The sequence below is a fragment of the Pelophylax lessonae genome (genome assembly GCF_965119305.1).
Source record: "Pelophylax lessonae genome assembly, chromosome: 3".
Classification (NCBI taxonomy): Eukaryota; Metazoa; Chordata; class Amphibia; order Anura; family Ranidae; genus Pelophylax; species Pelophylax lessonae.
The window spans coordinates 41,244,433-41,256,805 of NC_138770.1; the positions used below are offsets into that span (position 1 = coordinate 41,244,433).

The 12,373-nt window shown below is 45.7% G+C and overlaps 1 protein-coding gene across 1 annotated transcript in view; it reads left to right on the plus strand.

Moving 5' to 3' along the window:
- Nucleotides 1-12,373, plus strand: part of LOC309550683 (uncharacterized protein) — a 3,164,715-nt gene that overhangs the window by 532,756 nt on the left and 2,619,586 nt on the right. Inside the window, exons 11-12 of the mRNA XM_082251018.1 lie at nt 7,629-7,726; nt 8,117-8,338. Of these exons, the coding sequence (XP_082107144.1) occupies nt 7,629-7,726; nt 8,117-8,338 (320 nt within the window). The remainder of the gene's footprint in view (nt 1-7,628; nt 7,727-8,116; nt 8,339-12,373) is intronic.

Sequence of the window (12,373 nt, forward strand, 5' to 3'; positions counted from 1 at the left end):
CCAGTGGGATAAAATCAATCACATTGTTGGTGTCAGTGATATGCAGCAAGTGACATCCTATCGTTGGTCCATAGACCTCAAAATTACACAGGCATTGCTTCATGTCGCGTCAAAAGTCACATGACTTTCAGGTCGTACAAGTGTGAAAGGGGCCTTAGTAAGATAAAATCATCCTATCATTGGCATCAGTAAAAACAAAGTGTACTTACCTGATCACACACTCCCGCTGCATCTCTGCTAAAGTCGGAGTTATACTTTCACTATCAGAAAGGAGATCACTGCTCCCAACAGTCTGCTATAATTGCAGTGCCTGGTGATGGGACCCAGAGAGTGTTCCAGCAGTCATCGCCTCACTGACACTCTGTACAGAGTCCTGGAATCTGCGGGACGTGTACCAGCCGAGACATTGAATAAAATTCTGGGACCGTGTACCAACCGAGACACTTGTCAACAATGACCAGACGAAAGCCTCATACACATGATCAGATTATTGAACAATCTTTCGTCCGTTTTTTATTTCATGCTAGTCTCATATCAAAAGTGAAGAGGGAACTTTCATACGAAAATTCCCATACGACAGAATTCAACTTCAGAAGTGATGTCATGTGTTGAATTGTTTTGTATATGTTCTTTCGTTTCTGAGCATGCCTAGTCTTGCTCTTACGATTTTTTTCGGAACTAAAACTGTACTAATTAAAAGAAAATCGGACGTTGTGTTGACGTACGGTAAAAATTTTATAGCCTGTACATCCAGATTTTGTCGTCCGAAAATTTGTAATCGGCTGTCGAAAGCACTGTACTAACAATCCGAAAATCGGAAGATCGTTCATCGGACGAAATTTTACTTCCGATTTTCGTATATCACACTACGAGATGTTTTTTCGGGGCTGCAGTTTCTCTGAGCTCCACAAGGTGGTGATCTCAGTTATACAGAGACAGGAAGTCGCTATGGAACTCAGACAGGAAGTGATGTAACAAAGATAGGAAGTTCCGGGTGAGAGGTGAGTTGGGAGGAAGTAGAGAGGAGACATTGCTGGAAGTGGCAGCAGAGGAGGTAATAAGATCTTATTTTCTATTTACACCCAGTAACCCCCCCCCCCCCCCGTCATGTCCGTCCTCTTCCTCCATAGTCACTGTGACGTCTTTTATCTCCAGCAGATGATGATACACACATATATAGTGTGGAAACCTAGATTAACCCCTTCAGGGGCAGAACATTTCCCCACTTACGGGGCCAAAACATTTTCTTCATTTTGGAGATGTGTCACCTTCTCACCTGAGCAGTCTCTTGTAACGAGGGTTGTACTGACATTTGGCCCCAATTTCCAGGATTTGAATTTGTGGTTGATTGATTTTTGTTCTCATCCATAGCGTCCTGCATAGTCTTTGTCCTTGGTCAGCAGACTCTGAGGAGTCAATAATGAGAGGAAAGTAACATCTCTCCCTCCCCTAATGAAGGATGTCTGAGATCGGCCAATATATGGGGTAAGAAGGATAGCCCTGTAGGCAGATGCAGTGCTAGGATTTTGTTTACTGACCTGAAGAGAGAGCTACATCACCTCATCAGGTTGACCAGAGCCTATTGAGGATTAAATTGTCTCCTGTCAGGGACTCCAGGCAGCCATCTTGGGGGGGACAGCATCTTCTTTTATGTGGAAAAATCCTGTGAGATTTGGATATCCATTGTGGAGACAGAAGTGATTATTTAGCATTCTCTGGGTCATTTAGGTGCACCCACAGTGTGGGGATAGGAGAGGGACAGAACCCCGCTTGTCAGGGAGAGAATGGGTGTAATTTAAGAGTAAGGAACCAAACGAGGGGGGACAGTGCAGGCTTTTCTTAAAGAACAGCACCCTTAGTGCAGGATCCAGAAACTACCTCCCACCACCAGATGGTAGAACTCTGCAGCAATAACAGTCTTGACCTTTTCCCTCTTCATCTTCAGTTGCTGCAGCATACCCAGGGCTTTTTTTTGCCAGAGAATAGGTGTAGAAACGTATAACTCCCCCAACCGTTGGGTGTGTGTCATAGCAAATGGTGAGTGTGGCCAAATTGCTGTAGGAGGGTTTAAATGGAAATTGTTAAAACCAGGAGTGACAGGGTCAGGAATGCGTTATGCAAAGGGTGCAGGGTCAGGAATGCATTATGCATAGGGTTCAGGAGGGCATTACGCACAGGGTTCAGGAGTGCATTATGCGCAGGGTTTAGTAGTGCATTAAGCACAGAGTGTAGGGTTCAGAAGTGCATTAAAGCGGAGTTCCAGCCTCAAAACAAAATGTTGCCATCCGCTTGCTCTAAGTAACCTGAAAAATAATTGGATAATCACAATTTTTTTTTTGGTTTACTTACCATGTTTTTAAAGAAAATATATTTACCTTCCTTCCACTTCCTCCCTCTGCGGCCGTGCCCGCGCCGTCTCTTCCTGCTTGCATTGACTCCTGGGAGCTGAACGTCATCGCTCCCAGGAGTCAATGTGCCTGCACTGGCCCTGCTCGTCACTTCCGGTGCAGGCGCGTCATTCCCTGCTAGAAGCTGTGCAGGGGTGACGTGCCTGCACCGGAAGTGACGAGCAGGGCCGGTGCAGGGCATTCTGGGACTCCGACATCACCGAAGAGGACACTCCAACTTCAGCTGCCCACACCTGAGATGGCAGCGCTGGACAAGACATTTTCAACTTAAGTATTTCTTCTAAAGGGTAAGTGAAACCGGGGACAGTTCAGGGGCTATCATTGCTGAAATGCACTAGCCCTGACTGTCCCGGGGGTATTTTTATCTAAATTTTTTTTTCAGGCCAGAACTCCGTTTTAAGCACCGGATTCAGGAAGGATGCTGGAGTTCATTATGCACAGGGTGCAGGGTTTAGGAGTGCATTGCGCACAGGGTGCAGGGTTAAGGAGTGCTCTGCAAACCGGGTGCAAGGTTTAAGAGTACATTACCCGGAGGGATTCATGTGTGGCATGTTAATCTCTTTCATACCCAAAGGTGCTTGTATACAGCTCTAGAGTTCATTGATGGATACAGCTCCCCAAGGTGACCACAGGGGTTTATAGCACAACCTACAGGGGTAGGACACTAGGCAGAAAAAGAACACAGCACTGCCTATGGGCAGTCCTTGCTAGTATAAACCCCCTCTCTGCTATAGGCAATCCAGCCTGGTACTTCTACCTAGTATTTCAGGAGTAAGGACCTAGTTCCCTGGTGGGACCTGTGGTTCCATAGATTTTTTTTCTGAAGAGATCTTCAATCAACAGCTGGGCTGGATAATCTGGATGTAGTGGTCACCCCAATCTGGCCAACAAGCACACGCAGACCTTTAGCCACGCTCTGGGTCAGCTATGAGAGCCCCATCCTGGATCTGGAAAGACACATATGACGGGTGCCTGCAGTTCATGTCACAGTGCTACCCTGGCCGACAACTCCCCTACTTCTGTGAAGAGGAGGCTGTGACCCTAAGGCATCAACCACCGCTCCGTTGGAGTATTAAGTAGACGCTCCCCTCCACGGATGCCTCAAGGGGGCTTCTTGGGGTGGTCGGCCCTGCAGGGTTCCCTCCTCCCTTCCAGGCCTTGGGTCTATCTTGCCCTCTGTTCTGCAGAGCCTACTTCCTCCCTTCTCCCCCCAGACTTCCCCCTCCCCTCTCCTGCCTTCTGCCCTTGCCCAGGGGTGCTGTGTGGTTGTGGCTGGGTTCTGGGAAGTGGGTTTGTTTGACTCCTGTGAGGGCTGAGTGGTCAGCTTTTCCTGGAGCCGCGGTGGTCCTCTTGGGTGTGATTGGCGGCTATCTTCCCTGTGTAGCCATTTTTAGTTGGTTTATTTACGTGGACCTTGATGTACACATGGGTGGCCTGGGAGCCGCCTGGGGATCACTTAACGTCCATGTTATTGTAGCCGCGTGGTGGACACTTTTTCACTCCTGGTACTCCTCCCGGAACTGTGGGCCTGAAATGGCAGGCGCACTTGTCCATGCAGCTTCTCCTGCTCAGACAATGCAGATGATACAGAGTCCTACTCTGCTATAGTCAGCCAGAAGGTGTTTTTTTCTCCCTCCATGGATCTCCCTCTGTGGTGTCTTGCCTTCTGCTAGCTCTGCTATGAAGTCTTAGGCTCACCCCTCCCTCCCTGATCCCCTCATGGTGAAGACTAGTTCCTCAGGGTCTTTTATCCCTTGATACACACTGTCCGTGGTCCTGGAGTCATGTCTCCCGAGTGAAGATGGCATAAGGGCGCAGGGCAAGCAAAAAGCGTCTTTTGCCATTGGCCTCTTCTTCTGACATTTCCGAGCCAGAATTGGGCTTCGCCATCAGGGGTCCCATGCTCTCTGTGGGCCATGAAGCCGCAATTCCTGATTCCTCTGACAGCTAGGATGAGTCCTCTGCCTCTAAAACCAGGCAAGAAAAAGTGCTAGTGGCCGCACTGGTTTCCTCCGGTGCAAGAGACGTTAAAGATTGAGGACTCCTCTGCGGCTGCTGATGAAGTGGCTGTCCCTTTGCTTTGCTTAAACCGGCTAGGGCAGCTATGTTTCTTCCTTACCTGGCTTATTGTAATAGATTTAGTTCCAAGGATTGGGAATGCCAGAGGAGCCCATTCGGACCCCTGACTGACATTTTTGACACTTTTGGGGGTACCAGTGACATTACTACAGTAATCAGTGCTATAAATATGCACTGTTACAGTAAAAATGACACTAGCATGGAAGGGGCTAACTTTATTGGTGATCAGTGGATTAAATGTGTCCCTAGGGGCGTGATTCTAACTGTCAAGGGGCGTGGCTTGTTAGATCATAACAGAGACATACAATCCTACATAGCAGGATCGCATAGCATCATGATCTAAGGGAGAATGACAGACGGCTCTGTTTACATCAGCCGTCTGCCTTTCTCCCTCTCCTTAGCGAGATCGCGAGTGGCCGGCGGACATTTGAGCCGCCGGTCACTCGCGCAGGGATGTCAGTGGGCGAGCTGGGGCGGGAGTGCGCCTCCCAGCGGTGCGTGCTCGCCCCCTACAGGCTCCTGGGCGAGAGACGTAGTACTACGTTGGTTTGCCCAGGAGCGGCTGACTGCCGCAGTAAATATACTGTAGGCGGTCGGCAAGTGGATAAGGATCCTGTGGACCGCAAGGCCGATCACTAGGTTTATCATTGACTGTTTGGCTCTGCAGCCTGTTTTGGTCACGGCCCTGATGTCTCAGATACTTACTGAATGTGCCAAACTTCTACGATAGGATCTAAATATAGGACAGGTGTATCCGGTATATGTGGAACTGGCGGACCAGTTGGTCCAGGGCCTGCAGTATGTTTGTGATGCACCTTTGGATGCAGCCCAGCTACTTTCCAAGCTCTCAAATGGGACAAATCCACCGCTATGCTGGACAACCAGATTCATCTGAGTCACTCGAAGAGCCTCTCTCCTCTAGTGGCTTTAGTCTCCGTTCCTACAGGCCGGGAAGTCCATTCTTCCCCTCCTCTGCTCAATAGGCACAACAGATGTCAGCCCATCTGGCTTGGGAGGGATCCTGGAAATGAGATCAGCTCAGAGTCGTTGGATGTCAAAGGAGGCCTAGTTTCCTATCAATGTTCTGGAGCTAAGGGCAGTTAGACTCAGTCTGGAGAGGTGGACAGACCCTCTCTGTGGATGACTGGTCAGGATTCAATAGGACAATGCTATCGCCGTGGCCTATGTCAACTACCAGGGCAGCATGAGAAGTGTGGCAGCAGCGTTGGAGGCCTTGCGTATTCTTAGTTGGACAGAAATGCACATTTTGGCTCTCTCTGCTGTATACATCCCAGACGTTGAGAATTGGCAAGCGGATTACCTCAGTCATCAGATACTGGATTAGTAGGAGTGGTCCCTACACCTGTTCATGTTCAGTCAGATCTGCATACTATGGGGGACCCCAGTTGTAGACCTCTTGGCATCTTGCCTTAAGTACTGCGGTTCATGGCAAGGTATTCCTTAGCAGATGCAAAGGATACGCTGGTGGCACCTTGGGACCTGTATCACCTTATTTACATGTTTCCTCCTCTCAAGCTTCTTCCTTTTCTGCTGAGCAGGATAGAGGCAGAAAGTATTCTGGTCATTGTGGTGGCTACAGACTGGCCTTGTCAACTGCGGTATGCCAATGTGGTATGGCTTTTTGCATACGCTCCCTAGCGGCTACCCCTTCAAGAGATCCTACTATTCCAAGGACCAATCTAGCACACTGCTTTACCATCTCTGGCATTGACAGCATGGCTATTGAAAGCCAGGTTCTGAGAGATAGGGGGATACTGGGTTTGGTGATCTACAATGTTAAAGGCATGTAAGGCTACCTCTCTAAAGATTTATCATTGCGTCTGGGAGGCTTATATCACCTGGTTGTCCATCCTTCTCAGTAGCTCAGGTTTTGGCTTTTTTCCAAAGGGGCATTGAACAAAAGCTTGTCCTCAGTCCTGGTATGGGTTTCTGTCCTGGCGACCTTCTTGCAATGCCCTTTGGCCACCCTGATTCAGACCTTTTTATCCAAGGGGTTCGCCATGTGGCAACCCCTGTGCTTTACCCAGCGAATGTCAGAGGTGGTGGCATTGTCCTGTAACGCTCCCTATTTGGTGTTAAACGTAAATATGGTCGTTCTTGGTCTGCTCCCCTCTCTGCTTCCTAATGCGGTGTCATATTTCCACTTGAATGAGGACATTGTCCTGCCCTCTTTGTGTCCACAACCTGCGCATACTAAGGAGGTTGCGTTGCACTCCTTGGATGTGGTGGTTCATGTGTATTTGTCTGCTACTGCCTCCTTCAATAGCTCAGACTCTCTGTTTGTGTTAAAAGACGACCCAGAATCTGAGTGGGATACTTGGGGACGTACAAAACATATCATAAAATAGCTGAAATCTACCACTGCCATCGCCATCTAGAATCTTGTAAATGTTTTGGTTTGAGAATACAGTAGGGTGGGAAGGTGAACGATAATCTATTAAACACATTTCTCTTTTATTGTGGAATATTTTGTGAACTCATTTTGCGAACTACCCACACCTGACAACTGTACCTCCATTTTCTCCATCAGCTCATCCCCCACAGCTATTGCCTTTTGTTTCACTTGACTCCCCTTCTAGACTGTAAGCTCTAACGTGCAGGGCCCTCTAAATCCTCCTGTATTGAATTGTATTGTAGTTGTATTGTCTTCCCTCATACCGTAAAGCGCTGCGCAAACTGTCGGCGCTATATAATACTCATAAAACGAAGCCATGCTTGGTTAGATTATGTTGTATTTTTAATGTTTTATATGAATTTGAATAAATGTATGGAATTTTACATATAAACATAATTTGGCACCTAAAAGTCCCATATATGTGGATTTTATGTTAATTATCCAGTATATGTGTTTGGATGGTGACTGTATCATTGTGTGTGTCAGGTTCCTATAAGGTGTCAGGATGTCACTGTCTATTTCTCCATGGAGGAGTGGGAGTATTTAGAAGGACACAAGGATCTCTACAAGGACGTCATGATGGAGAATCAGCCGCCCCTCACATCACCGGGTAAGAGAGACTTTATTGTAAAGGAGAGAGCAGTACGGAGGATCCACCTAGATCCCCCATCATCTGATAAACACATAGAAACAATGTATTCAGTCAGTGTGTGTGTTTCCTACAGATGGATCCAGTAATGGGAACCCACCAGAGAGATGTCCCCGTCCTCTGTATTCCCGGGATTCCACACAGGAAGGTCACTCCATCCCTCACTATCATCAGGTAGATGAGGAACAATCACTGATAGTATCATTAGGATCTGTACATTATCTGCATTGTTACTATTTGACATTTTTAATTTTAATTCAGAGTGAAGACCTAAATGATTCTAAAGTTGATATTAAAAAAGAGATAAAAGAAGAGGAGGATGATGAGGATGGAGTGATGGAGGAATCAGAGTCTCTAAAAAAGCACAAAGATCTGTACCAGGACACCATAGAGGAGTCATCCAGCTACAGAAACCCACCAGAGAGATGTCCCCATCCTCGGAATCTCACACAGGAAAATCACACCATCCCTCACCATCATCAGGTAGATGATTAATAATTATTGATAGTTATGATCCGGTATAATCAGTATGTTTGTTACAATGAATGTTTATTATATATTCAGAGTGGAAGCCTCGAGGATTTTAATATTATTGTTAAAGAAGAGTATACAGAGGAGGATGAGGATTATGGTGTGATGGAGGAGTTTTCTGAAGAACACAAGGATCTCTACAAGGACATTATGATGAAGTCATCTAATACCAGGAACCCACCAGAGAGATGTCCCCGTCCTCTGTATTCCCAGGATTCCACACAGGAAGGTCACACCATCCCTCACCATCATCAGGTGAGTGGAGTTGAGGGTCTGGAATATAAAGTGATTGAACTCTGTGGAGACGATGTGTGGACTCTACAAGATGATATTTTCTATGTGATCTCACATCATAAATACTTTGATTTTACAGATGACGAGGACATTTAAAGAGGAGGACACTCCTACAGAGATAAGCACAGGTGAGCCATAATATATTTTTCTGTTAATCCATATCAAACCTTGAAGCGGTATTAAGCCAAAACCAAAAATGTAATATATTGCAGATTGCCAATCATTAGATGTGGTGGCTGCATCGGTTTTCTTTATTAGGCTTTTTCCTCTCTGTTTTCATCTGGTGATCTGGCCAGTACTCTCACAGTATTAGTGAGACACCACTCTGGATGAATGAGGGCAGGAGGCACAGCACATACACAGAAGTTGGTAGTAAGTTTGAATAAAGACAACAGTCCATTCAGTTCAACCGGTGTGTATGAGTGTGTATTATGTCTCTACCACTTCCCATTTCCCTGTATAAGGTGTTCAATAAGCCAATCTAATTTTTTTTAGAAATTAGGGACATTACTCGCTGAAACCACTGATTGTGGAAGGAAGCTTCACATCTTTACTGCTCTGACAGTAAAAAAAAAAAATAGGGAGAATAAGTTAAATGTTTGTAAACGTTCCTTGTAACGGAGGTCATCCAGTCCCCTTATTAGCTTTGTATCCCTTCTCTGGACTCTCCCCAGTTCCAGCACATCCTTCCTGAGGATTGGTGACCAGAACTGGACGGAATACACAAGATGTGACGGAATCTGAGTTTTGTGAAGTGGTAGAATTATAGTTTTATCCATGGAGTAGATACCATTTTAAATGCATGCTAATATTCTACTGGCCTTGCTTGCTGCAGCTTGGTATTGCATGCCGTTGCTGAGCCTGTGATCTACTAGGACCCCCAGATCTTTTTTCATTCCTTGAGTCCCCCAGAGGTTCTCCCCCTAGTGTGTAATTTGCATTAGTATTTTTAGCCTCCAAGGGCATTACTTTATATTTCCATTTCAGTTGGCCACATCTCTATTTTATCGAGGTCTTCCTGTGGAGTTGCTATATCATGTTGTGAATCAGCAAACACTGAGATTGGACTATTTATTCCAACCTCTATATCATTTATGAATAAAGTAAACAGAATTGCTCCACCCTGTGGACCTCTGTATACTGCCCTACAAACAAATGGCCTCTGTTCACTGCCCTACAAACAGCTGAGCCTTTGGTCAATGCACTGCTGACCTCCCATCTTCTGCCCCCTGACATTTTTTACTGCACCTCCACATCAGACAGGCTAGATCCAACCCTGATTATCTTTAGGAATTGGTAAGCTGCAGTATAATAAATATTTGCTTTTTGTTTTAAAGTGTAAGTCCACCCTAACACTAAAATCCCTGCATCTACAGCCATCCACGATCTAACCCTAACCTATCTAGCCCTGTATAGAAGAAATCAGTGTACATACCTTTTTGGAAGCCGATCTGATCTGGTCTCCAGCGGCGGAAGCTCTGCAGAGGGCACAGCTAACAACGGCTGTGAAATGAATGGAAAGTGACGTCACCCATAGACTCACTATGGGGCTTCTGCTGTCAGCTGTGTCCTCTGCACCCGCCTCCACAGCGAAGCCGCGGTTGACAGCTCAGCGTGGGATCGGCTTCAAAAAAAGGTAAGTATACTGATTTCTTCTTTACAGGGCTAGATAGGTTAGTGTTAGATCATGGATGTCTGTAGATGCAGGGAATTTATTGTTTAGGGTGGACTTCTACTTTAATACTGCTTTAAGGGTCTAGTATTTGTAGGGACCCCACAACTTTATTAATATTATTTTTTTGCACTACCCCTGTCCCTTTGTTTACATTATGCTGAAGGGCCTGCAGGTCTAAACTTTGAACCTTTGGATTATCAGAGATCACTTGAGCCTGTGCCTAGGCTTGTGGTTGTGTTGGCTGCCTAAATGTAGACGTGATCTGGGGGGAGGAGGATCAAAGGCCCTTTGACTGAAAAGGAAAGTGTTCCAGCAGGTTGGAAAATCCACAGATATCATCTGTTCACTTAAGGCTACCAATGATCCAGATGAAATCTTGATTTGCATGAACAAACCCTCTTGTATAGAACGATCAAGTTTTTTTTTAATATATTTTCCAGGACACTCCATTGAACAACCCTCAAAGGATCGTCTCACTTTATCGCCGGGTTCTAAAATGGAAGATGAGGACATCACAAGAGATTTTGCAGAAGAAAAGACAATTAGCTCAGCTATGGATGGTGGACTTCACAGTGTGGATAGACCATTGAATGCTTCTGACTCTGAGCAACCTCGTACTGGAAAGGATGGTGCTGGAGTTAAATGGGAGGAGGAGTTTTCCTATCCTGAATATGGGGAAAGTTTGAGCTCTGAATTAAGTCTTACTGTACATCAGAGATCTCACACAGGCAAGAAGCAAAATTCCTGCTCTCAGTGCGGGAAATGTTTTACACAGAAATCAAATCTTGTTAGACATTTAAGATCTCATACAGGGGAGAAGCCGTATTCCTGCCCTGATTGTACAAAATGTTTTTCACAGAAATCAGACCTAGTTAGACATCAGAGATCTCATACGGGGGAGAAGCCGTATCCCTGTCCTGAATGTGGGAAATATTTTAGAAAGAAATCAGACCTGGTTATACATCAGAAAGCCCACAAAGGGGAGAAGCCTTATTCCTGCCCTGTTTGCGGGAAACGTTTTTTACACAAATCAGTCCTTGTTAAACATCAAAGAACTCACACAGGGGAGAAGCCGTATTCCTGTGTGGAGTGTGGAAAATTTTTTTCAGAAAAATCATGCCTTGTTATACATCAGAGATCTCACACAGGGGAGAAGCCATATTCTTGCCCTGAGTGTGGGAAATGTTTTTCACGATTGTTCTGTCTTTCCGCACATCAGAAGATTCACACTGGCGAGAAGCCGCATTCCTGCTCTGAGTGTGGGAAATGTTTTTTACATAAATCAGACCTTGTTGTACATCAAAGATCTCACACGAGGGAGAAGCCGTATTCCTGCCCTGAATGTGGGAAGTGTTATACAAAGAAATCAGACCTTGCTATACATCAGAGATCTCACAGGGGTGAGAAGCCGTATTCCTGTCCTGAGTGCGGAAAATGTTTTACACAGAAGACAAGCCATGATAGACATCAGAGAATGCACACAGGGGAGAAGCCACATTCCTGCCCTGAATGTGGGAAATGTTTTACATGGAAATCGCAATTTGTTAGACATCAGCAATCTCATACTGGGGAGAAGCCGTATTCTTGCCCTGAGTGTGGGAAATGTTTTTCAGATAAATCAGACCTTGTTATACATCTCACAGAGGGGTGTAGGGATGAGTCGAACGTTCTTGGGCACACTTCACAGGAGGCTTACTGATCTGCTTCTAAATTCTGAATGGTAATCTAAACCCCACTGAAGTCAATGGGAGCAGATATTTTTTTTAATTAATTCAAGCCATTTTTAGGACTAAAATGGAAGAGATTGTCAAAGGGCATGGGGAGCTGGGCACTGAACTCCCTGACCCAAATATGGTCATGTTCATTTGTAGTCAATGACGTTACACTGAATACCTCGCCTTTTTATAATTTTTTTTTTGTGAGTTACGTTTGGGAGCAGACACCTTGGTGGGCTTTTTTTTTTTTTTTTTTGTGAAATGGCTGGCATTGTTCATTGTTAGTGACATGGCTTGCTGGACGATGTAATGACGATTATGTGATGACGATTATGAATTATTACTGTTGTTGAGCTTTTTTAAATTGAAGGACTTGTCAAAGTTGTGTGTGCGCTCATGTAGCTGAGTGCTCCTTTACCCACCTTCCCCAGCAGTCAGCAACAGGGCCCTTTAATTCTATTATACAAAATTTCCTGGGCTCCCATCATCCACTGGACTCCTGGACATGTCCAGGGAATATATTTGCAGCTCCTCCCACCTTTTGGGGGTTAATGGGGCTATTTCTGATAAGGCAGCTGTCACTGGGCTGGCTAGCTGGGATCGGTT